Source organism: Pristiophorus japonicus, chromosome 7, assembly GCF_044704955.1.
Source record: "Pristiophorus japonicus isolate sPriJap1 chromosome 7, sPriJap1.hap1, whole genome shotgun sequence".
Classification (NCBI taxonomy): domain Eukaryota; kingdom Metazoa; phylum Chordata; class Chondrichthyes; family Pristiophoridae; genus Pristiophorus; species Pristiophorus japonicus.
The window spans coordinates 237,142,117-237,166,324 of NC_091983.1; the positions used below are offsets into that span (position 1 = coordinate 237,142,117).

The window sequence follows — 24,208 nt, forward strand, 5'->3', positions numbered from 1 at the left end:
GCGGCCTGGGAGTCCGTGAACCGGCTTAAAAATTTGTTGCACGGCACTGCTCCGTGCACCACCCTCCAGGCCAAGTCCCCGATGAATAGTGGGAGGACCCCCGCGTAGAGTGCCCTCCATCGGGGACCCCCACCTCCTCCGGACGGCAAGATGGTACGCCATGGCGTGTCCGGACGGCCGGCGAGGATGGCAAAGTTGAGGGTGTGCATGAGCAGCCCGTACAGGAAACCCCTCCGCGCGGAACTGAAAGGCACGGAGGGGATTTCCCCGAGGCGGCTCAAGTTGTGAGGCGCCGGCCCCCGAGGGAGGTTCCGGGGTTTGGCGCCGATGAGGAATTCCGTCCGGACGGGGGTCAGTTCGGACGGGATCTCCCCACGTGCTTGAGCCTCCTCGATGCACCTAACGGAGTCAGGGCCCAGAGCTGTTTTTAGCGACTCGATGGCATCGGCCGCGTGGCGGACGTTGGCCGAATTTAGGCGCCGCGCCAGCGTGACTGGCGCCATCCAGCCCGCTCCTCCGCCATCGAGCAGGTCCCTGACCCTGGTCACCTCACCAGCCACAGCCCTCTCTTCCGACCGCCACATAAAACCTCGGCCGTGGAGGTACGGATTCCCGAGCAGCGGCTCCTGCAGGACGGCCGCCACTCCAGCCGGTGGAGAGCTGCGCTTGGTGGAGACTTTGTTCCAGACCCTGATGAGTTCCCTGTAAAAGACAGGCAGCTCCCGGAGGGCGGTCCTGGCACCCCCCAAGTTCACAAACAGGAGCTGCGTGTCATAATTGAGGTCGAGCTGCTGGCGGAAGAAATACCTCGCCAGAGCACACCACCTAGGAGGGGGCTCGACGTAAAGGTATCTCTGCAGGGTCTGAAGACGGAAAGTCGCGAGCTGGGCGCTGACGCACACCAACGACTGACCGCCCTCCTCAAGCGGGAGAGTCAAGACCGCGGCAGAGACCCAGTGCTTCCTGTTGTTCCAGAAGAAGTCCACCAGCTTCTTCTGTATCTTGGCGACAAACGCAGGGGGAGGGGTCAAAGTGACCAGCCGGTACCACAGCATTGCGGCCACCAGCTGGTTTATAACTAGCGCTCGACCCCTGTAGGACAGCACTCGGAGCAGTCCTGTCCAGCGCCCTAGGTGAGCGGCGACCTTGGCCTCCAGCTCCTGCCAGTTCGCCGGCCAGGCTCCCTCGTCGGGGCTAAGGTAGACTCCCAGATAGAGGAGATGGGCCGTGCTCCAGGCAAAAGGCCTGAGCTCCTCCGGCAGGGAGTCCACCCGCCACTGACCCACCAGGAGTCCGGAACATTTCTCCCAGTTGATCCTGGCGGAGGACGCGGCCGAGTAAATCTCCTGGCACTCACGCATCCTCCGCAGGTCAGCGGGATCCTCTACCGCGAGGAGCACGTCATCGGCGTAAGCCGAGAGGACGACCTCCACGCCCGGCCCTTGCAGAGCCAGTCCCGTCAACCTCGTCCGCAAGAGGCGCAGGAAAGGCTCCACGCAAATGGCGTATAACTGGCCGGACATGGGGCATCCCTGGCGCACCCCTCTCCTAAAGCGAAGGGGCGCCGTCAAGGACCCGTTAACCTTAATCAGACACTCCGCGGCGGCGTACAAAAGTCGGATCCGGGCGACGAAATGCGTCCCGAACCCGAAAGCGCGCAGAGTTCCGAGCAGATAGTCGTGATCCACCCTGTCGAACGCCTTCTCTTGGTCGAGGGATAGGAAGGCGACCGACAGACCAGCCTCCTGGGAGCAATGGATGAGGTCCCGGACCAGATGGATGTTGTCGTGGATCGTCCGGCCGGGGACCGTGTATGACTGGTCGGGGTGGATCATGTGGTCCAGCACGGCACCAAGGCGAGCAGACATCGCCCTGGCGAAGATTTTGTAGTCCGTGCTGAGGAGGGAGACTGGGCGCCAGTTCTTAAGGAGGCGGAGATCGCCCTTCTTAGGCAGCAGGACGATGACTGCCCTGCGCCAAGAGAGGGGCATCTCCCCGGTCGCCAGACTTTCCCCCAGGACCCGCGCGTAGTCGCTCCCCAGGACGTCCCAGAACGCCCTGTGGAACTCCACGGTCAGCCCGTCCAGCCCCGGGGATTTTCCCCTCGAGAGCCGGGCGAGGGCACCGGTCAGCTCCGCCAGGCTTAGCGGAGCTTCCAGATTTTCGGCGCCCTCCGGGCCGACCTTCGGCAGGTCCTCCCACAAAACTCTACGCGCTTCCTCGCTGGACGGATCCGGAGAGAACAGAGCCCCGTAATATTCACGGACCCTGTTGTTGACGCCCTCCGGATCCGAGACGAGAGAGCCGTCGTCGGCCAGCAGCGTCAAGAGCTGCTTACGGACGCTCTGCCTTTTTTCTAGCGAGTAGAAGAAGGGGGAGCCGCGGTCCAGATCCCGCAGGAACCGGATCCGCGACCTCACGAACGCGCCTCGGGACCCGACGAGCTGCAGGTCCTTCAGCGCGGCCTTCTTCGCTTCGTACACCGTCCGCAGGGCCGGGTCCTGGACGACTTGACCGAGACGGGCTTCCAGGTCGAGCACCTCTTTTTCTAGGCGCCCGACTCTGGCCGCCCGCCTCTTGGTCGACCCCCTCGCGTACTCTTGACAGAAGACGCGGACGTGAGCCTTGCCCACGTCCCACCATAGCCTCAAGGAGGGGAAGCCCCCCTGCTTCCTTCTCCAGTCGGACCAGAATCGACGGAACGAGTCCTGGAACCGCACGTCCTCCAGCAGCCGGTTGTTAAAGTGCCAGTACGCGGACCCCGTCCTCGCGCGGAGCGAAGCGAGCTCCGCCCACACCAGGTGGTGGTCCGAACACGGCACCGGCCGCATGGAGGCCGCCGGGACGCAGGAAACGTACGCCCGAGACACGTAAAGGCGGTCGACTCTAGACCATCCAACTCCAGGCCTCACCCAAGTAAAGGCGCTGGAGTCGGGGTGGAGATTTCGCCAGACGTCCACCAAGTCGAAGGACCCGACCAGGTCCCTCAACTTCTCCATCGCCGTCATGCACTGCGGGGCACCGGAGCGGTCCCTCGCCTCGAGGGTGCAGTTAAAATCCCCCCCGAGGACAATGCAGTCGCCGACGTCGACGGAGCCAAGAAGAGCGGACACCTCTTCAAAGAAGCGCGTTTGCTGCGGGCCGGGATGAGGGGCGTACACGTTCACGAGATGGAGCGGCACGTCCCCCAGGCGAACCGTTACGTGCAGCAAGCGGCCTGGCACGGGCTCCTCGACCCCCAAGATCTCCGGCTGAAAATGCGGGCCCAGCAAGATGGCCACCCCACTAGAAATGGCGGTGAGGTGGCTCATGCGGACCTCTCCTTGCCATTCCAGGAGCCACGTGGCTTCGTCTCCCGGAACGGTGTGGGTTTCTTGCAGGAAGCACACCGCATATTTCCCCTCCCGCAGGAGCGAAAAATTGTCAAATCTACGGCGTGCCCCTCTGCCGCCGTTGATGTTGAGGCTGGCTATGGTTATCTTCATGGCAAAAGCATAGTGCAACCTCTACCTTAACCTATTGTGGGGGAGGGAGCGGAGTCTTTTGTTGAACTCCGCTCCCTCCGCAGCCCAGCGAGGAGTCCCTCGAGCTCGCGCAGCTCAAGGTGCTGCTCCTTTGTCAAGGGCCCGCCCGCGGCCAAGGTTTTAACGGCGGCGCGGACGGACCCCTTGATCAGCTCCGGCTCGGACCATTTTTCCAGGGCCAGTCGGGCTTGGTCGCGGCGACCCCGGCTCTGGGCCAAAAAGTCCCGGAGTTCCTTTGCAGGAATGAGGAGGGCCTCAGCAGCGGCCGCGAGCAGATCCACCGCCTCACTGGCGGTGGTCTCTAGGTCTTCACCCGCGTCCCCCACCGAGTCCCCGTCCTCCTCCGGGAGGTGGCCGCCAGCAGCCAGCCCATCGACCGCACAAGGTACGGCAAATGGACCGGCCGCTCCAACCGGCCCTGGCACTGCCCCGATCCCACCCCCAGGATCGTCGGCAGAGGAGTCCCCACTGGGCTCTTTTAAAAATGGTGCTGGGTCGGGAAATGACAGCGGAAGGGGTTCCCCCTCCGCCCCAGGAACCGGAGAACAAGGAGAGACCCGGCCATAGGAGATCCCCAGGCTCCCCAAGTGCTCCAGCTCCAAAGTAAGAGGCGAGGGTGGGTGTTCCTCCCCCTCCCCGCTGCCACCCCCCGGCCCAGCATCTACAGTTTCATTAAAATCAGTTTGTGTTTCCGCCGGGTCGAGCGACTCCCGGGGGAAGTTGGGTATTGGCTGGGCGGGCTCAGGTTCGGCCTTTTCGGCCTCGCCCGCCTCAGTCCCCGGGACGCCCGGCCCGGCGGCTACGCATTCCTCCGCGGTCCCCACGCCCCCCACGACAGGCAGATCTTCCATGCCATCCCCAGGAGGCAGCGGCTGGGCAGCCTCGACTGCCTCACCCTCCCCGGGGACAGACTCTTCGCGCCTGCAGCGCAATTTGGGAGCGCTGGTGGGGGACGCGGGACACGCGGCGGGCACCGACTCCTCCGCGGAGGGATGTTGTTCCCCCTCCGCCTCATCGGAGCCGCGCCTCCTTTTGTTCCTGGGGGCGCGCGGAGGCAGGGAGACCCCCATGTCTGCCGAGGCCTCCCGCTCCGCCCCCCCCTTTTTCTTTTCTTGCCCGCGCCTGGACCCCTCTGTGGTGTTATTCAAGGGCCCGGGCACGGGCTCGGGGCACCCCGCGCTCGCCGGTGACTGGGTTGGGCTGAGCGCGGTGGTCAAACTTTCCGGCGCACCGAGGGGACCCGCCTCTAGATGTTTCTCCTTCTTCCGCGCCTTCTTTCCGCTCGGACGCTCTCCCTCCCCCCCGCCGGAGGCCCTGAAAACAAAGGCCTCCGACGATGCCCGCGCACCCATGGCTCCCGGCACGCGGACGCAGCTAGGGGGAGGGGTGGCGGCGGCGCCAGCCTTGGCCGCCTTCGGTGGTTTGGCGGCCTTGGAGGCGGGGCAGTTCTTGCGAACGTGCCCCACCTCCTTGCAGGCATGGCACCGCACGCCGTCCGACGTCCAGAAGACGCGGTAGGCAGTCCCCTCATGCACCACATTAAATGATCCCTCCGTCGTCTCCTCCCGCACCAGCCGGACAAAGAGCTGGCGGCGGAAGGAGAACACGTGGCGCAGGCTGTTCTCCCTGAGGCCGAGCGGTATGGGGTTGATCCCTGACCTTACCTCCCCCAATTGTTGTAGGTGAGGGAGGAGGAGCTCAGCGGAAACAAAGGGCGGGACGTTTGACACGATGACCCTCTGCGCGGTGGCCTCGAGAGGATCCACCGGCAGGAACGTCCCGCCCACCGTGAGCCCCTTTTCAAGGGCCAGGGACACCGCCCGCTCCGACCCCAGGAAGAACACGGCCTTCCCAGACATCTTGGAGGCTGCGACAATGGCCGAGGGGCCGACTACCCCAGCCATCGCCCGCACGCACTCCTCGATGCTCATTGTGGTGTGAGTGTAGCTCTTGACCCCGTGTTTCCTGGTTATAAGTGTAAAAGGTGGCAGGGCAGCGGGTGGCGCAGGAGGTGCCGTGGATGTGGACACCGCCTGCGCATACGTCCTTGCTGGCCCTGCCACCGGCGTGGATGGGGTCGCCATCACGGGGTCCCTTTAAGGGCTACACCCACCCCAAAGTCACAGGCCTTAATGGTCTTAATTAGGCCTCGTATATAAACTGAGCAGAGGAGCCCTTAACGAGGCACCTCTCCCCTAGTTGGTAATTTGGGAGGGGCCTTGCTCCCTCTGCTCAGTTGTCTTAAATGTTTTTTTTTTATTAATTTGGAAGAAAGAGGCCTCAGAGAGAGAGGGGAGAAACAGAGTAGCAGAGAAAGAGAGAGGGGGGTGGGAAGGGGGGGGGGGGGACTGCGAGGGCAGGTCTCCCCTCGCAGCTGTGGGTGGGTGCACTCCCCAGATGGCAAAAACACACAAAAAACACAGTCTTTGGGATGGTCTTCAGGTGAGGGGAGAAGACGTCTTCACCTGGGATAGCTAGAGCCACCAGGCACACACTCTTAACGATGTTAATTGGGTGATTAAAGAATCTTCAGCCTGGTAGCTCCAGCTATCCCAGGCTAGGCAAATGTGGGGTTGTGGGGGGGGGTTCCAATTGTGGGGGGGGGCCTAGTTGTAAGCACGGCCCCCACGCACACTACCACACACACACACACACCCCCCGCGATGTTCCGGCCCTCAGTGGTCTTCTTTCCTCCCCCCACCGATACAACAAAGTCTTTTTGGGAAATGCACCCACACCCACCTGTAGAAAGTGCAGAGTCTCCCTCCTTCCACACTGGATGTTGTTGGTTTTTCCCCCTCTCTCCAACTCCTTGCAGAATGGTAAAAAGTTGAAATGTTTCTGTTCTCCTCCTCTCCCTCTGGATAAAAGTTGGTGTTGAAGCCCCTTCCTTCCTTCTGTTCCTGGGCTGGTCTCAGGGCTCTCCAGGCAGGAGCTCAAGTTGCTAGCAGCTCCACTCACTGCTCACAGCTCCAACTGAGCAGGACACGCCTCTACTGCTTCACGATTGGTCCCTTGTGCATGAAACTCTTTTGAGTTTATCTGTGAAAACATAAAACATTAAACGGTGCCACCCGACCTGGGTGACACTCCAGACATTTACAAGGCCCATTTTTTTTTTTTCCCCTTTTTTGTGTTTTTTTTTTCTTTTTTTTTTTCTTTTTTTTTTTGGGCACTAAAATCACAATTTTTCCCCAGTGCCCCCTATAAAAGGGAAGGGGACACTAAAAGCACCGGCAATTAAAACAAATTAACATTAAAACGTAAAATCAAATTAAAATTTGGTTGCCGGGCGTGATGATGCACTCCAGTCCCTCCGGTGCCCACCTCTCGCGGAAGGCCGCGAGCGTACCGGTGGACACCGCGTGCTCCATCTCCAAGGACACCCTGGACCGGATGTAAGAGCGGAAGAGAGGCAGGCAGTCAGGTTGAACGACCCCCTCGACCGCCCGCTGCCTGGACCGGCTGATGGCACCCTTGGCCGTGCCCAGGAGCAGTCCTACGAGGAGGCCCTCGGACCTACCCGCTCCCCTCCGCACAGGGTGCCCAAAGATCAGGAGAGTGGGACTGAAGTGCAGCCAGAATTTCAGGAGCAGCCCCTTCAAATAATGGAACAGGGGCTGCAACCTTGTGCACTCAATAAAAACATGGAACACGGACTCCTCCAGACCGCAGAAATTGCAGGCGGCCTGGGAGTCCGTGAACCGGCTTAAAAATTTGTTGCACGGCACTGCTCCGTGCACCACCCTCCAGGCCAAGTCCCCGATGAATAGTGGGAGGACCCCTGCGTAGAGTGCCCTCCATCGGGGACCCCCGCCTCCTCCGGACGGCAAGATGGTGCGCCATGGCGTGTCCGGACGGCCGGCGAGGATGGCAAAGTTGAGGGTGTGCAGGAGCAGCCCGTACAGGAAACCCCTCCGCGCGGAACTGAAAGGCACGGAGGGGATTTCCCCGAGGCGGCTCAAGTTGTGAGGCGCCGGCCCCCGAGGGAGGTTCCGGGGTTTGGCGCCGATGAGGAATTCCGTCCGGACGGGGGTCAGTTCGGACGGGATCTCCCCACGTGCTTGAGCCTCCTCGATACACCTAACGGAGTCAGGGCCCAGAGCTGTTTTTAGCGACTCGATGGCATCGGCCGCGCGGCGGACGTTGGCAGAATTTAGGCGCCGCGCCAGCGTGACTGGCGCCATCCAGCCCGCTCCTCCGCCATCGAGCAGGTCCCTGACCCTGGTCACCTCACCAGCCACAGCCCTCTCTTCCGACCGCCACATGAAGCCTCGGCCGTGGAGGTACGGATTCCCGAGCAGCGGCTCCTGCAGGACGGCCGCCACTCCAGCCGGCGGAGAGCTGCGCTTGGTGGAGACTTTGTTCCAGACCCTGATGAGTTCCCTGTAAAAGACAGGCAGCTCCCGGAGGGCGGTCCTGGCACCCCCCAAGTTCACAAACAGGAGCTGCGTGTCATAATTGAGGTCGAGCTGCTGGCGGAAGAAATACCTCGCCAGAGCACACCACCTAGGAGGGGGCTCGACGTAAAGGTATCTCTGCAGGGTCTGAAGACGGAAAGTCGCGAGCTGGGCGCTGACGCACACCAACGACTGACCGCCCTCCTCAAGCGGGAGACTCAAGACCGCGACAGAGACCCAGTGCTTCCTGTTGTTCCAGAAGAAGTCCACCAGCTTCTTCTGTATCTTGGCGACAAACGCAGGGGGAGGGGTCAAAGTGACCAGCCGGTACCACAGCATTGCGGCCACCAGCTGGTTTATGACTAGCGCTCGACCCCTGTAGGACAGCACTCGGAGCAGTCCTGTCCAGCGCCCTAGGCGAGCGGCGACCTTGGCCTCCAGCTCCTGCCAGTTCGCCGGCCAGGCTTCCTCGTCGGGGCTAAGGTAGACTCCCAGATAGAGGAGATGGGTCGTGCTCCAGGCAAAAGGCCTGAGCTCCTCCGGCAGGGAGTCCACCCGCCACTGACCCACCAGGAGTCCGGAACATTTCTCCCAGTTGATCCTGGCGGAGGACGCGGCCGAGTAAATCTCCTGGCACTCACGCATCCTCCGCAGGTCAGCGGGATCCTCTACCGCGAGGAGCACGTCATCGGCGTAAGCCGAGAGGACGACCTCCACGCCCGGCCCTTGCAGAGCCAGTCCCGTCAACCTCGTCCGCAAGAGGCGCAGGAAAGGCTCCACGCAAACGGCGTATAACTGGCCGGACATGGGGCATCCCTGGCGCACCCCTCTCCTAAAGCGAAGGGGCGCCGTCAAGGACCCGTTAACCTTAATCAGACACTCCGCGGCGGCGTACAAAAGTCGGATCCGGGCGACGAAATGCGTCCCGAACCCGAAAGCGCGCAGAGTTCCGAGCAGATAGTCGTGATCCACCCTGTCGAACGCCTTCTCTTGGTCGAGGGATAGGAAGGCGACCGACAGACCAGCCTCCTGGGAACAATGGATGAGGTCCCGGACCAGATGGATGTTGTCGTGGATCGTCCGGCCCGGGACCGTGTATGACTGGTCGGGGTGGATCATGTGGTCCAGCACGGCACCAAGGCGAGCAGACATCGCCCTGGCGAAGATTTTGTAGTCCGTGCTGAGGAGGGAGACCGGGCGCCAGTTCTTAAGGAGGCGGAGATCGCCCTTCTTAGGCAGCAGGACGATGACTGCCCTGCGCCAAGAGAGGGGCATCTCCCCGGTCGCCAGACTTTCCCCCAGGACCCGCGCGTAGTCGCTCCCCAGGACGTCCCAGAACGCCCTGTGGAACTCCACGGTCAGCCCGTCCAGCCCCGGGGATTTTCCCCTCGAGAGCCGGGCGAGGGCACCGGTCAGCTCCGCCAGGCTTAGCGGAGCTTCCAGATTTTCGGCGCCCTCCGGGCCGACCTTCGGCAGGTCCTCCCACAAAACTCTACGCGCTTCCTCGCTGGACGGATCCGGAGAGAACAGAGCCCCGTAATATTCACGGACCCTGTTGTTGACGCCCTCCGGATCCGAGACGAGAGAGCCGTCGTCGGCCAGCAGCGTCAAGAGCTGCTTACGGACACTCTGCCTTTTTTCCAGCGAGTAGAAGAAGGGGGAGCCGCGGTCCAGATCCCGCAGGAACCGGATCCGCGACCTCACGAACGCGCCTCGGGACCCGACGAGCTGCAGGTCCTTCAGCGCGGCCTTCTTCGCTTCGTACACCGTCCGCAGGGCCGGGTCCTGGACGACTTGACCGAGACGGGCTTCCAGGTCGAGCACCTCTTTTTCTAGGCGCCCGACTCTGGCCGCCCGCCTCTTGGTCGACCCCCTCGCGTACTCTTGACAGAAGACGCGGACGTGAGCCTTGCCCACGTCCCACCATAGCCTCAAGGAGGGGAAGCCCCCCTGCTTCCTTCTCCAGTCGGACCAGAATCGACGGAACGAGTCCTGGAACCGCACGTCCTCCAGCAGCCGGTTGTTAAAGTGCCAGTACGCGGACCCCGTCCTCGCGCGGAGCGAAGCGAGCTCCGCCCACACCAGGTGGTGGTCCGAACACGGCACCGGCCGCATGGAGGCCGCCGGGACGCAGGAAACGTACGCCCGAGACACGTAAAGGCGGTCGACTCTAGACCATCCAACTCCAGGCCTCACCCAAGTAAAGGCGCTGGAGTCGGGGTGGAGATTTCGCCAGACGTCCACCAAGTCGAAGGACCCGACCAGGTCCCTCAACTTCTCCATCGCCGTCATGCACTGCGGGGCACCGGAGCGGTCCCTCGCCTCGAGGGTGCAGTTAAAATCCCCCCCGAGGACAATGCAGTCGCCGACGTCGACGGAGCCAAGAAGAGCGGACACCTCTTCAAAGAAGCGCGTTTGCTGCGGGCCGGGATGAGGGGCGTACACGTTCACGAGATGGAGCGGCACGTCCCCCAGGCGAACCGTTACGTGCAGCAAGCGGCCTGGCACGGGCTCCTCGACCCCCAAGATCTCCGGCTGAAAATGCGGACCCAGCAAGATGGCCACCCCACTAGAAATGGCGGTGAGGTGGCTCATGCGGACCTCTCCTTGCCATTCCAGGAGCCACGTGGCTTCGTCTCCCGGAACGGTGTGGGTTTCTTGCAGGAAGCACACCGCATATTTCCCCTCCCGCAGGAGCGAAAAATTGTCAAATCGACGGCGTGCCCCTCTGCCGCCGTTGATGTTGAGGCTGGCTATGGTTATCTTCATGGCAAAAGCATAGTGCAACCTCTACCTTAACCTATTGTGGGGGAGGGAGCGGAGTCTTTTGTTGAACTCCGCTCCCTCCGCAGCCCAGCGAGGAGTCCCTCGAGCTCGCGCAGCTCAAGGTGCTGCTCCTTTGTCAAGGGCCCGCCCGCGGCCAAGGTTTTAACGGCGGCGCGGACGGACCCCTTGATCAGCTCCGGCTCGGACCATTTTTCCAGGGCCAGTCGGGCTTGGTCGCGGCGACCCCGGCTCTGGGCCAAAAAGTCCCGGAGTTCCTTTGCAGGAACGAGGAGGGCCTCAGCGGCGGCCGCGAGCAGATCCACCGCCTCCCTGGCGGTGGTCTCTAGGTCTTCACCCGCGTCCCCCACCGAGTCCCCGTCCTCCTCCGGGAGGTGGCCGCCAGCAGCCGGCCCATCGACCGCACAAGGTACGGCAAATGAACCGGCCGCTCCAACCGGCCCTGGCACTGCCCCGATCCCACCCCCAGGATCGTCGGCAGAGGAGTCCCCACTGGGCTCTTTTAAAAATGGTGCCGGGTCGGGAAATGACAGCGGAAGGGGTTCCCCCTCCGCCCCAGGAACCGGAGAACAAGGAGAGACCCGGCCATAGGAAATCCCCAGGCCCTCCAAGTGCTCCAGCTCCAAAGTAAGGGGCGAGGGTGGGTGTTCCTCCCCCTCCCCGCTGCCACCCCCCGGCCCAGCATCTACAGTGTCATAATTATTTAATTGTTTTTCTGCCGGGTCGAGCGACTCCCGGGGGAAGTTGGATAATAGCTGGGCGGGCTCAGGTTCGGCCTTTTCGGCCTCGCCCGCCTCAGTCCCCGGGACGCCCGGCCCGGCGGCTACGCATTCCTCCGCGGTCCCCACGCCCCCCACGACAGGCAGATCTTCCACTCCATCCCCGGGAGGCAGAGGCTGGGCAGCCTCAACTGTCTCACCCTCCCCGGGGAAAGACTCCTCGCGCCTGCAGCGCAATTTGGGGGCGCTGGTGGGGGACGCGGGACACGCGGCGGGCACCGCCTCCTCCGCGGAGGGATGTTGTTCCCCCTCCGCCTCATTGGGGCGGTGCCTCTTTTTGTTCCTGGGGGCGCGCGGAGTCAGGGAGACCTCCATGTCTGCCGAGGCCTCCCGCTCCGCCCCCCCCTTTTCCTTTTCTTGCCCGCGCCTGGGCCCCTCTGTGGTGGTATTCAAGGGCCCGGGCACGGGCTCGGGGCACCCCGCGCTCGCCGGTGACTGGGTTGGGCTGAGCGCGGTGGTCAGACTTTCCGGCGCACCGAGGGGACCCGCCTCGAGATGTTTCGCCTTCTTCCGCGCCTTCTTTCCGGTCGAACGCTCTCCCTCCCCCCCGCCGGAGGCCCTGAAAACAAAGGCCTCCGACGATGCCCGCGCACCCATGGCTCCCGGCACGCGGACGCAACTAGGGGGAGGGGTGGCGGCGGTGCCAGCCTTGGCCGCCTTCGGTGGTTTGGCGGCCTTGGAGGCGGGGCAGTTCTTACGAACATGCCCCACCTCCCTACAGGCATGGCACCGCACGCCGTCCGACGTCCAGAAGACGCGGTAGGCAGTCCCCTCGTGCACCACATTAAAGTTCCCCTCCGTCGTCTCCTCCCGCGCCAGCCGGACAAAGAGCTGGCGGCGGAAGGAGAACACGTGGCGCAGGCTGTTCTCCCTGAGGCCGAGCGGTATGGGGTTGATCCCCGACCTTACCTCCCCCAGTTGGTGTAGGTGAGGGAGGAGGAGCTCAGCGGGAACAAAGGGCGGGACGTTTGAAATGATGACCCTCTGCGCGGTGGCCTCGAGAGGGTCCACCGGCAGGAACGTCCCGCCCACCGTGAGCCCCTTTTCAAGGGCCAGGGACACCGCCCGCTCCGACCCCAGGAAGAACACGGCCTTCCCAGACATCTTGGAGGCTGCGACAATGGCCGAGGGGCCGACTACCCCAGCCATCGCCCGCACGCACTCCTCGATGCTCATTGTGGGGTGAGTGTAGCTCTTGACCCCGTGTTTTTTTTGTTATTAGTCTGAAAGGTGGCAGGGCAGCGGCTGGCGCAGGAGGTGCCGTGGATGTGGACACCGCCTGCGCATACGACCTTGCTGGCCCTGCCACCGGCGTGGATGGGGTCGCCATCACGGGGTCCCTTTAAGGGCTACACCCACCCCAAAGTCACAGGCCTTAATGGTCTTTATTAGGCCTCTTGTAGATTGACTGAGCAGAGGAGCCCTTAATGAGGTACCTCTCCCCTAGTTGGCAATTGGGGAGGGGCCTTGCTCCCTCTGCTCAGTTGTCTTAAATGTTTTTTTTTTAATTAAATTTGGAAGAAAGAGGCTCTCAGAGAGAGAGGGGAGAAACAGAGTAACAGAGAAAGAGAGAGGGGGGTGGGAAGGGGGGGGGGGCTGCGAGGGCAGGTCTCCCCTCGCAGCTGTGGGTGGGTGCACTCCCCAGATGGCAAAACACAAAAGTCTTTGGGGTGGTCTTCAGGTGGGGGGAGAAGATGTCTTCACCTGGGGTAGCTGGAGCCACCAGGCACTCCTAACGATCCTCAATAGGGTGATTAATGACTCTTCAGCCTGGTAGCTCCAGCTATCCCAGGCTAGGCAAATGTGGGGGGGGTGGGGGGGGGTTCCAATTGTGGGGGGGGCCCAGTTGTAAGCACAGCCCCCACGCACACTACCACACACACACACACCCCCCGCGATGTTCCGGCCCTCAGTGGTCTTCTTTCCTCCCCCCACCGATACAACAAAGTCTGTTTGGGGAAATGCACCCACACCCACCTGTAGAATTGTTGAGTCTCCCTCCTTCCACACTGGATGTTTTTGGTTTTTCCCCCTCTCTCCAACTCCTTGCAGAAATGATAAAAGTTGATAAAGTTTTCTGCTTCCTCCTCCTCTCCCTCTGGATAAAGTTGGTGTTGAAGCCCCTTCCCTCCTTCTCTTCCTGGGCTGGTCTCAGGGCTCTCCAGGCAGGAGCACAGGTTGATAGCTCCTTCTCTCACTGCTCACAGCTCCTACTGTGCAGGACACGCCTCCACTGCTCCACGATTGGTTCCTTGTGCATGAATGACAGAAGGATAGTTTGCAGGTGAAGCAGGTAACCAGGAAGGCGAATGGAATGTTGGCCTTCATTGCGAGAGGGATGGAGTACAAAAGCAGGGAGGTCCTGCTGCAACTGTACAGGGTATTGGTGAGGCCACACCTGGAGTACTGCGTGCAGTTTTGGTCACCTTACTTAAGGAAGGAAATACTAGCTTTGGAGGGCATACAGAGATGATTCACTAGGCTGATTCCGGAGATGAGGGGGTTACCTCATGATGATAGATTGAGTAGACTGGGTCTTTACTCGTTGGAGTTTAGAAGGATGAGGGGTGATCTTATAGAAACATTTAAAATAATGAAAGGGATCGACAAGATAGAGGCAGAGAGGTTGTTTCCACTGGTCGGGGAGACTAGAACTAGGGGGCACAGCCTCAAAATATGGGGGAGCCAATTTAAAACCGAGTTGAGAAGGAATTTCTTCTCCCAGAGGGTTGTGAATCTGTGGAATTCTCTGCCCAGGGAAGCAGTTGAGGCTAGCTCATTTAATGTATTCAAATCACAGACAGATAGATTTTTAAATAATCAGGGAATTAAGGGTTACGGGGAGCGGGCGGGTAAGTGGAGCTGAGTCCACGGCCAGATCAGCCATGATCTTTTTGAGTGGCGGAGCAGGCTCGAGGGGCTAGATGGCCTACTCCTGTTCCTAATTCTTTTGTTCTTATGTTCTTATGCCTCCAGGAAGATATCAATGTACTGGTCAGGTGGCCAGAACAATGACAGATGGAATCCAATCTGGTTGTCGAAATCTCAACTCATACACCTTCAGCCTGGCAGATGTTCCTTTAATTTTACTTGCTAGCAAGGGAAAAGTCTCACTCAGTCAACGGCTAAGTGAATACTTTCGAAATGGTACAATTTCACAGGATATTTATACAGTAAAAACCCAAGTTGTGGCCTCATCCTGTGTATTGGCTGCATCTTGCAGTCAGTGAATACAGATAAAGAGTAATTACTGCATCCTTGTCCTGACATGGTTTCAAATATTTCCTTTTGTCAGGGTTATTAGTTGGCCATTCAGCCATTACTTGATGAGAGTGTGGTAATGAGCTATTACCGGCATTGCATTGTGTCAGGATTGTCCAGTTTCCTGGTCAGTTATCGTTTTGCATCAAATAGATGAGGTCTGTACAAGAGATAATGGCTGGTGGTTTGAGTATTTTGAAAAGGGTGGGGCAGAATGGAACTGGTGTTGTATGGACAATAGGAGAGCACCATGGGTGGTACTTGTCTCAGCAGGTCTTGTCTCCGAGCTGTCTGGTGGCCATTGATTAGTTATCAGCCGTTTCAAGCCAGGTTTAGCTGTTTATGCAAACTGACTGTCTGTTGCAGAAATTTCTGGAAGGACCAGGACTCCATTTTATTTTATATCAAAAAGGGCACAAAAATACAGTGTGATACAGCTTAGATAAAAATACATTTCCACATTCCCCCATTTTGTTCTTCACAAGGACAACTTAATCCATTCTGATCTTGCATAGTCTCTCTATTTCTATTTCCACGCAGGAACTTTCAGCTGTTGTTGCTCCCAAAACTCTAGTCGTGGCCTCGGTAGGTAACACGGTTTTTCCCAACCTGGCACAGCAACACTTAACCAAGACAAATAAAAGATATAGGGCAAAGACTATCAGCAGGAATATGATCAAACCCTGTACCACATTTCTCCCTAGGGGTCCCAACCATCCCGATGCCCAATCCCACAAGGTGGTACCGTCCTGGCCAACTGTCTGTTTATACTCCATTACCTTGTTCCTAATGTATTCAGCTAGACTGCCGATTTCTTCTGACTTATCCGGGATATACGTACAACATTCTCCACCTATTAATGCGCATGTCCCTCCTTCTTTGGCTGGAAGATAATCTAAGGCCGTACGATTTTGGAGAGCCACTGTTCGAATGGCTACCATTTCATCATTCACCCCTTCGAAGGCTTGGGAAGTTGCATTGGCTACTGATTCGACTAAATTAGCCCATTGCCGTAACTGCCATTCGGTTGATGCTATTCCATAGGGTGGCACCATTACCTTGAATATTCCATTTAGCCATGTCAAATCCCGTTTAAATCTATGACTTCCTTAGTCATCCCTTAGAGTCTTTGTTGATCTGATAAAGGGTACCACATATCCTAAGTAACAGGACTCTGTCCAGTTGGCTGGTAACCATGGGTAGGCTTTATGGCCACAAATAAATTAGGTGCAATTATAGGACGTCAGCTTCTGGTCCTTTCGTGCCATCCATACTCGAGTGGTCTCACCTGAGGCTTTGTTATGGACCATTGTCCAGCTAACGGTTGCTATCTTTCTTCCATCAGTGGGATTTGTTGTGGCTTGCCATTTAGTCATTTGGGAACACTTGCTGCGTCCCATTTCTGGTCCTTTAGTCTCATTGCTCACTAGACTTATTATACCTTCAGGATTTCCTATTCCGGGAGTAGTACTTAGGAAGGGTGGCTGATGGTTATTATTATAATTTGGCTGGTACCATCTCTGGAAGGTTGTAAGTTTATACCCTGGTGACGTCCATTCTGTTAGATCCTTCGTTTCTGACACCTTGGTTAGGTTTGTTCTATTTTGCACAATTAACCACTCTACCATTTCTGATTCGTTAAAGGGGACGGTTCTTAGTGGAATACCCCCTTCTGAGTGGACAGGTACATGGGAAAATATCCAACAACTAGACAAGTTTCTGTCCTGAGCATACTTATGACTCAGCGCCATAAATATGTTTACCTGCAGTTCCCTTCGTTTGCGTGTCTGTACCCCTGGTATAATCAATAATGCAAAGCAAAACCCTGTCAAGCCCAGCACCATCAGTCCCCATAGTCCGTACAGTTCCTTATTCAGTCTTCCTTTTCCTGTTCCTCTGGTTCCTTCTTCCCTTCCCCCTGGTCGGGTGCCCTTTTGCAATGGGACGCATGGATCCATGTTGGTCTTTCCTTTACCTTGATTGCAGTATTAGTCACCAGCAAGACCTGGTATGGTCCTTCAAATCTTGGTTGTAGACTGCTTTTTCTTTTAAAGATTTTGATGTAAATGAATTCCCCGGGCTCCAGGTTATGACACTTCCCTTCCGCTGGCTTGAGTTGAGCTTCTTTTACCTGCAAATGAAAGCTGGAAATACATTTGGTTAGTGCAATACAATAATTTAACATATTTTCCTCCATTTTGTGGATGTCCATTTGTTTTGCAGTAAATGGTGCTGTAAAAGGTAGTTGTTGGGGACATCCCATAATTATCTCATGCGGTGACAGGCCTGTTGTTCTGTTGGTTGCAGATCGCATTACCATCAAGGCTAAGGGCAGCAGTTCTATCCATTTCAGTCCAGTGTCATTACATAATTTTGCCAGCTTATTTTTAAGCATTCCATTATATCTTTCAACAAGTCCAGCAGACTGTGGATGATAACTGCAATGAAAATGTTGGTTAATCTGTAAAGCTTTACACATTTCTCTTATAACAGTTCCTGTGAAATGTGACCCGTTATCACTTGAAAGCTTAGCAGGGATTCCGAAGTGCTGTATGATTTCTTTTAACAAACATTTAGCAACAGTAGTGGCATCGGCCTTTTTACATGGAAAGGCTTCAATCCATCTAGAGAACACATCTACAATAACTAATACATACTTGAATCCCATACACATAGGTAATTCAATAAAATCCATTTATAAATGTACAAAAGGCCCCACTGGATTTGGGTGGGAGGCAGATTCTACTTTTTCCGTCTTACCCGGATTCATTGTCTGACAGGTAACAAAATTTCACAGATTTGTTTTGCAATTGCCGAAATACCTGGTGCATACCAAGTTGCCAAAATATAATCTGCCACCCCCTCTTTTCCCGCATGTGTGAATGTATGAACACATCGGGCAATCCATGGAAGTAAGGACTTGGGCGCCACCACGCGGCCGTCATGGTAAACCCATATTCCTTCTGCATTTTTATAACATTGATCCTTCGTCCAGGTCACCACCTCCTCCGTACTGGCCTGTGTCTGAAAGGCCAGCACGTCATTAATAGTGGGTGGCGGGTCTGAGCAATTATTTTTCCTTAGTGGGAACAATGACACCTGCATCCCCCCTTTTGACAGAGTTGCTGATTTAGCTGCATTATCAGCTCTGGCGTTCCCAAGTGCCACCTCATTCGACTGGTCTGTATGTGCTTGGCATTTGATAATGGCAAGTTTCAAGGGGCATTGAATGGCTCGCAGGAGATTTTCCACTTGTTCTGTATTTTTGATAGTGTTTCCTGAAGTCAGGTCCCTGCGAATTTTCCAAATTTGTCCATAGTCATGGATACCCCAAAAGCATATCTGGAGTCAGTGTAGATATTAACTGTTTGTCCTTCAGCCAGAATACAGGCTCGAGTTAACGCAAACAATTCGGCTTGTTGGGCTGAAAAGGAGTCTGGAAGAGAGGCTGTTTCGACAACATTAAACTGGGTCACAATTGCATAAGCCGCTCTAGGTTGGCCCCTATCATTTCGTAAGGCTGATCCATCAACATAGTACACTAGATCAGGGTTACACATTGGTACTTCTGTTAAATTGATACGTGGTTTAGTCACTAATTCGGTTACCATTTCACATGAATGAGGTTCGCCGTCTTCTTCCGTGGGGAATAGAGTGGCTGGGTTTAAGGTAGTACATCTTTTAATGATAAGGTTCGGATTTGATAACAGTTCAACTTCATATTTAGTGGTTCTTGCAGAAGTTAGGTGTTGGGTGGCACATTTAGCAAGTAAAATCTCGACAGAGTGTGGGATATATAAAACGGTTTGCTGATTTAGAATTATTGTCTGAGCCTGTTGTACAGGGTAATAAGCTACTGCCAATGAAGGAAGACATCCTGGTAGTCGCGTGCCACTGGGTCTAGTTGGGCACTGAAATACGCTACCGGTGGCTGCCTGTCCCCATGTAACTGAGTCCAAACAGATTGTGCAAAACCCGACTTGTGATGAACAAATAAGTTGAATGTCTTAGTGTAATCTGGTAATCCCAAGGCTGGTGCTGAAGTGAGCGACCATTCCAGGATACTTGATTCCAAATCCTTCTTTTAGCATTGTGAGAATATAGTAGATTCATTCACAGCTCGTAGGTCTTGAACAAACCTCCATTTGTCACTATTGGGCTTCTAAACCGGAAGAATCGGAGTGTTACACGAACTTCTCATTTATGCTTATAGTGATTCACAGATCACAGAATGCAAAGTACTTGTTTTATAATTTTATTAAAAGGCTTCCAAACCCAAGCTTTTTTCAATACACCCAAAATGTTGATCAAGGAGAATCACCTGAAATATCTCAAAATCCCATTTCAAATTTTATACTGCCAATCTTTTATTTAAAAATCTTCTTACTGAGCTAGAAGCTTTCGCGTCAAGGTTTTACACAAAGGACAATGGGAGCGTACTCCCCCAGCCTGCAACCTCGAGAGACCCACAAAGGCTTTTTTAAAAAAAGGCATTGAAACTTTCCTTCCCCGTTCTTAAACTCACTCCTAGACTAAATTTATGTCTTTCAACCCAATGTAATCAATGATTGCGTGTCTTCTTTCGACAATTAAGTGGGCGTGTCAAATAAATTCTCTTTCTTTTTAACCACCGGGACCATATCTCAACAAACCTATCCTTTGTGCATTTCCTAGCTCTGTAACTCCTCATCCGAATAAATCCACACCTGCGTTTCTAACTTAAAATGTCTTAAACTTCCCACATACAGGACAACACCACGAAAGGTTAAAAAAAAACCTTCACTCTGTTTGAAAAAGTGGGTGGAGCTAAAACAAACAGGCAGTTCCACCACCTTTCCAAACAGGCTTCCAGACACATGAAAAATTCCGCAGTCAAAAAAAAACACACACAAGCACTCTCATTCAAAGACAGACATTCACAAAAGTCTCTCTTCATTCAACAAAGCTTTTTGTTGGCCAGCTCTATTTTGGATCCATAAGTCACTATCACGTTCTCTTTTTTTCTTACATATTGATTTGCTTTCTCTGTTAATTTTACGTGGGCTTGAAGAATCGGAACCCAGGCCTTTTCTATTACTTTCCTTTTTTTTTTCTTTACCTCTTCTGGGTCTCTGTTTATAAGACACTCCTCGAGACATGTTGTTCTCTCTAAATTAAATGAACCATCAGGTGGAAATGGCCTGTTTTCATCCTTAGTCCACTTTACCCATTTTTTTTTTTTAGGTGTTCAATTGAAGACTGACCACAATTCTGGAGCATAAAATAGGCTGGTGTGCCCTTTTGTGGTGTTTTACTTGCTCCAGCATTCATTCTGAATGATTAAGATTTTCCACAGTTTCTGATCTCACAATCCTCTTGGCCAACCGAGTTCTCTACGCCCATTTCTCCTGGCTGTTACGTGGCCTGAAAAGGCTCTTAATTCGGGCTCAGTCTGGGTTGTGAGAGATGTTGGCACGAACCAACCGCAGTTGATCAATCAGTTACTGTTTCTTTTCTCAATCAATCCTTGTTTTCCTGAATCACAATTTTCCCGAGTGACTCTTCCCGTTTCTCTAATTGCAATGTCGCACAAAGGTTTTAAACACAACAGTATAACAAGGACAACTAGGACAAATAATATTCACGCGAGTATACAAATCATAACCTTAAACTCTATCTAAATAAATAATCAATTCTCAGTCTGCGTTGTACACCACTACAGACCGAGTCCATAACTTATCCTAATAAAACTTATAAAACTTATGGTCCCATTACCTTAACTCATATCACATAAGAACTGTCGATCGATTAGCGTTTTTTTCCCCCCGAATCTTATCACATAAGAACCGTTTCCTAATCTTATCACATAAGAACCATTTTAGAAAAATTAAAACATAGAAAATAGGTGCAGGAGTAGGCCATTCGGCCCTTCGAGCCTGCACTGCCATTCAATGAGTTCATGGCTGAATATGCAACTTCAGTACCCCATTCCTGCTTTCTCGCCATACCCCTTGATCCCCCTAGTAGTAAGGACTACATCTAACTCCTAATGAAAATCTCCCCGGGCTGTTTCAAAATATTTCCAGGACCAGATCCCTTCTGCTTGCAAGCTGAGAAAGAAATGATCACAAAAACAACTTTAGCTTTCAAATGTCGAGTCTTGTAGATCGTATTATGTCCCCTGTAGTCAACAGATTACATATGCGATTCAACAGTGAAGAAACCTCTTGTGAGAAAAAGGCTCACCTTATTCTGGCCAGTGAAACCCTTCACTGAAGAGGCACTATGCCCACATCCATTTAACTCACAGATTAGAGAGTAAGCAATCTCGGTGGAACCTCCAAGATGTAACTGTCGAAATCTCGACTCACAATATACAACTCAGACACCTTCAGCCCGGCAGATGTTCCTTTAATTTTACTTGCTAGCAAGGGAAAGGTCTCACTCATCAATGGCTAAGTGAACACCTTCGAAATGGTACAACTTCACGAGATATTTATACAATAAAAACCCAAGTTATGGCCTCATCCTGTGTATTGGCTCCGTCTTACAGTCAGTGAATACAGATAAAGAGTTAATTACGACATCCTTGTCCTGACATGGTCTCCAAATATTTCCTTTTGTCAGGGTTATTAGTTGGCCAGTCAGCCATTACTCGATAAGAGTGTGGTAATGAGCTATTACCGGCATTGAATTGTGTCAGGATTGTCCAGTTTCCTGGTCAGTTATCTTTGTGCATCAAATGGATGAGGTCTGTACAAGAGATAATGGCTGGTGGTTTGAGTATTTCAAAAAGGGTGGGGCGGAGTGGAACTGGTGTTGTATGGACAATAGGAGAGCACCATGGGTGGTACTTGTCTCAGCAGGACTTGTCTCCTAACTGTCTGGTGACCATTGATTAGTTATCAGCCGTTTCAAGCCAGGTTTAGCTGTTTATGCAAACCGACTGTCTGTTGCAGAAATTTCTGGAAGGACCAGGACTCCATTTTGTTTTATATCAAAAAGGGCACAAAAATACAGTGTGATACAGCTTAGATAAAAATACATTTCCACATGGTGAAGTGTGAGGTAAAGCGTTTGGGGAAGGCTAACAAGGCAAGGGAATACTCATTAAATGGTAGGACACTGAGAAGTGCAGAGGGACCTTGGTGTGCATATCCACAGATCCCTGAAGGTAGCAGCCCAGGTAGATAAGGTGATTAAGAAGGCAATAGGAATACTTGCCTTTATTAGCTGAGGCATAGAATAGAAGAGCAGGGAGGTTATGCTTCAACTGTATAAAACACTATATTAAGTCAGGCAATAGCTAGAGTACTGCGTGCAGTACTCATCACCACATTACAGGAATGATGTGATTGCATAAGAGAGGGTACAGACGAGATTTACGAGAATGTTGCCTGGACTGGAGGATTATAGCTATGTGGAAAGATTGAATAGCCTGGGTTTGTTTTCTTTGGATCAGAGGAGCCTGAGGAAAGACCTTATTGAGCTGTATAAAATTATGAGGGACCTAGAGTGGATAGAAAGGACCTATTTCCCTTAGCAGAGAGGTCAACAACCAGGGGACATAGATATAAAGTTATTGCTTGGAGGTTTAGAGGTTAGTTGAGGGGTGCATACTTAGCCAGAGGGTGGTGGGGGTCTGGAACTCACTGCCTGAAAGGATGGTAGAGGCAGAAAACCTCACCACATTTAAAAAGTACTTGGATGTGCACTTAAAGTGCCATAACCGACAGGACTATGGACAAAGAGCTGGAAAGTGGGATTAGGCTGGATAGTTATTTGTCAGCCAGCGCAGACACGATGGGCCGAAATAGCCTCCTTCCACGCTGTAAATTTCTATGATTATATATCTCTAAATCCTTGGAGTGAGACTTGAACCCATTACCTTCTCACTCAGAGGTGAGCATGCTATCCACTGAGCCACAGCTGACTAAAACAATTTGGACCAAAGAAAGATAAATCGGAGTATTTTCTAAATGGTGAGAAACTGGAAACTGTCGAGGAGCAAAGAGATCTGGGAATCCAAGCGCACCAATCATTTAAAGTGAGCCAACAAACAGAAAAAGCAATGAAAATGACCAATGGAATGTCGGCCTTTATCTCGAGGGGAGTGGAGTACAAAGGGGAAGAAGTGATAATTCAGTTGAACAGAGACTTGTCAGACTGTATCTGGAGTACTGCGTTCATTTATAGGCACCGCACCTCACAAAGGATAAATTGGCATTGGAGTGGCTTCAGGGCAGATTCACCAGAATTATACCGCGGGTTAGAGGGTTAAATTCTGAAGCCAGGTTGCCTCAACTTGTCTTCTCCTGAGTATAGGAGATTGAGGGGTGACCAGAATGAGGTGTTTGCAATGTTAAAAGGATTCAATCAGGTAGATACAGAGAAACTATTCCCTCTGATGGGAGAATCGGCCATTCAGCAACAAAATGAGGAAGCACTTTTTCACACAAAATGTGGAACTCTCTCCCCCCTAAAAGGCTGTGGATGCTGGGTCAATTGGATGGTTCAAGACTGAGATCGAGAGATTGTTGTTGGGTAACGGTATCAAGGGATATGGAGCTAAGGCGGGTAAATGGAGCTGAGGTGCAGATCAGCCAGGATCTAACTGAATGGCAGAGGATGCTCGAGGGGCTGAATGGCCTACTCCTGTTCCTATCTTCCTTTCAATCTGATTGGTTTCCAGACTGGATCTGCCAGGAAGAAAAAAGTAATCATTCTGAATTCTGTTGCAGGACTTTCGACACCAAAGTTGACGACCAACAATACGAAGGACGTGTCATTGAATTCCTCAATGACTTGGAAAAAGACAAGCAATCCTTCGATAGGAGTTTCTTTCACCTAGTTTTCTTTAACACAAATGGGCTGATGGAAGTAGCCTTTAACAAGATAGGAGAATGAAACTTTTCTGAAGGTTCTGTTACCTTTACAGACATCAAACAGTGAGATGTGCTTAACTCTATTCATAACCTCCTTTGACCTCCCACCTAGTACACATTGGATTTAACCCTGAGCATGTGCCAGTATTGGGATATTGAACGATTCCCCCCATGCCCCATCTCCAGAGCCCTGTGCATGGTGACCCTGTTTATAAATACTGCCCCCTACTGGCAGTTGCCAGTGTTTGTCTCCCACCCACAATGCTGCATTGTGAGGTGGAGCTTCTTTACTCAGAATTATTCAGCTACATTAACTCCAACACTGAGCTTTTCTTTGCCAGTTCCTGGTTTGTATTTTACATTCAGTGTTCACATTATTTGGTTTTGTGCGCTGAGTCTAAACAACAGCTCTTTCCAGGTGCCCAGTTCAATGTACCACCACTTATCGTCCTGTGGCAGAGAGTCCCGGGTTATCACCAGGGGGCCGACCTCCTTGTCATTCCCAGATGTAATATGTTGGGGAGCCACGTGGTCTTCCACCCACACGTTAACCAGACATTGGGCTCTGGCCCTGGCAGATCTGACTGTCCCTGGCA

The 24,208-nt window shown here is 54.0% G+C and overlaps 1 protein-coding gene across 1 annotated transcript in view; it reads left to right on the forward strand.

Moving 5' to 3' along the window:
* The window catches only part of LOC139266704 (heme-binding protein 2-like), a 44,013-nt gene extending 20,379 nt beyond the window's left edge, over positions 1-23,634 (forward strand). The window contains exon 4 of the mRNA XM_070884292.1: positions 23,469-23,634. Coding sequence (XP_070740393.1) covers positions 23,469-23,634 — 166 coding nt within the window. The remainder of the gene's footprint in view (positions 1-23,468) is intronic.
* The last annotated feature ends 574 nt before the right edge of the window (positions 23,635-24,208 follow it).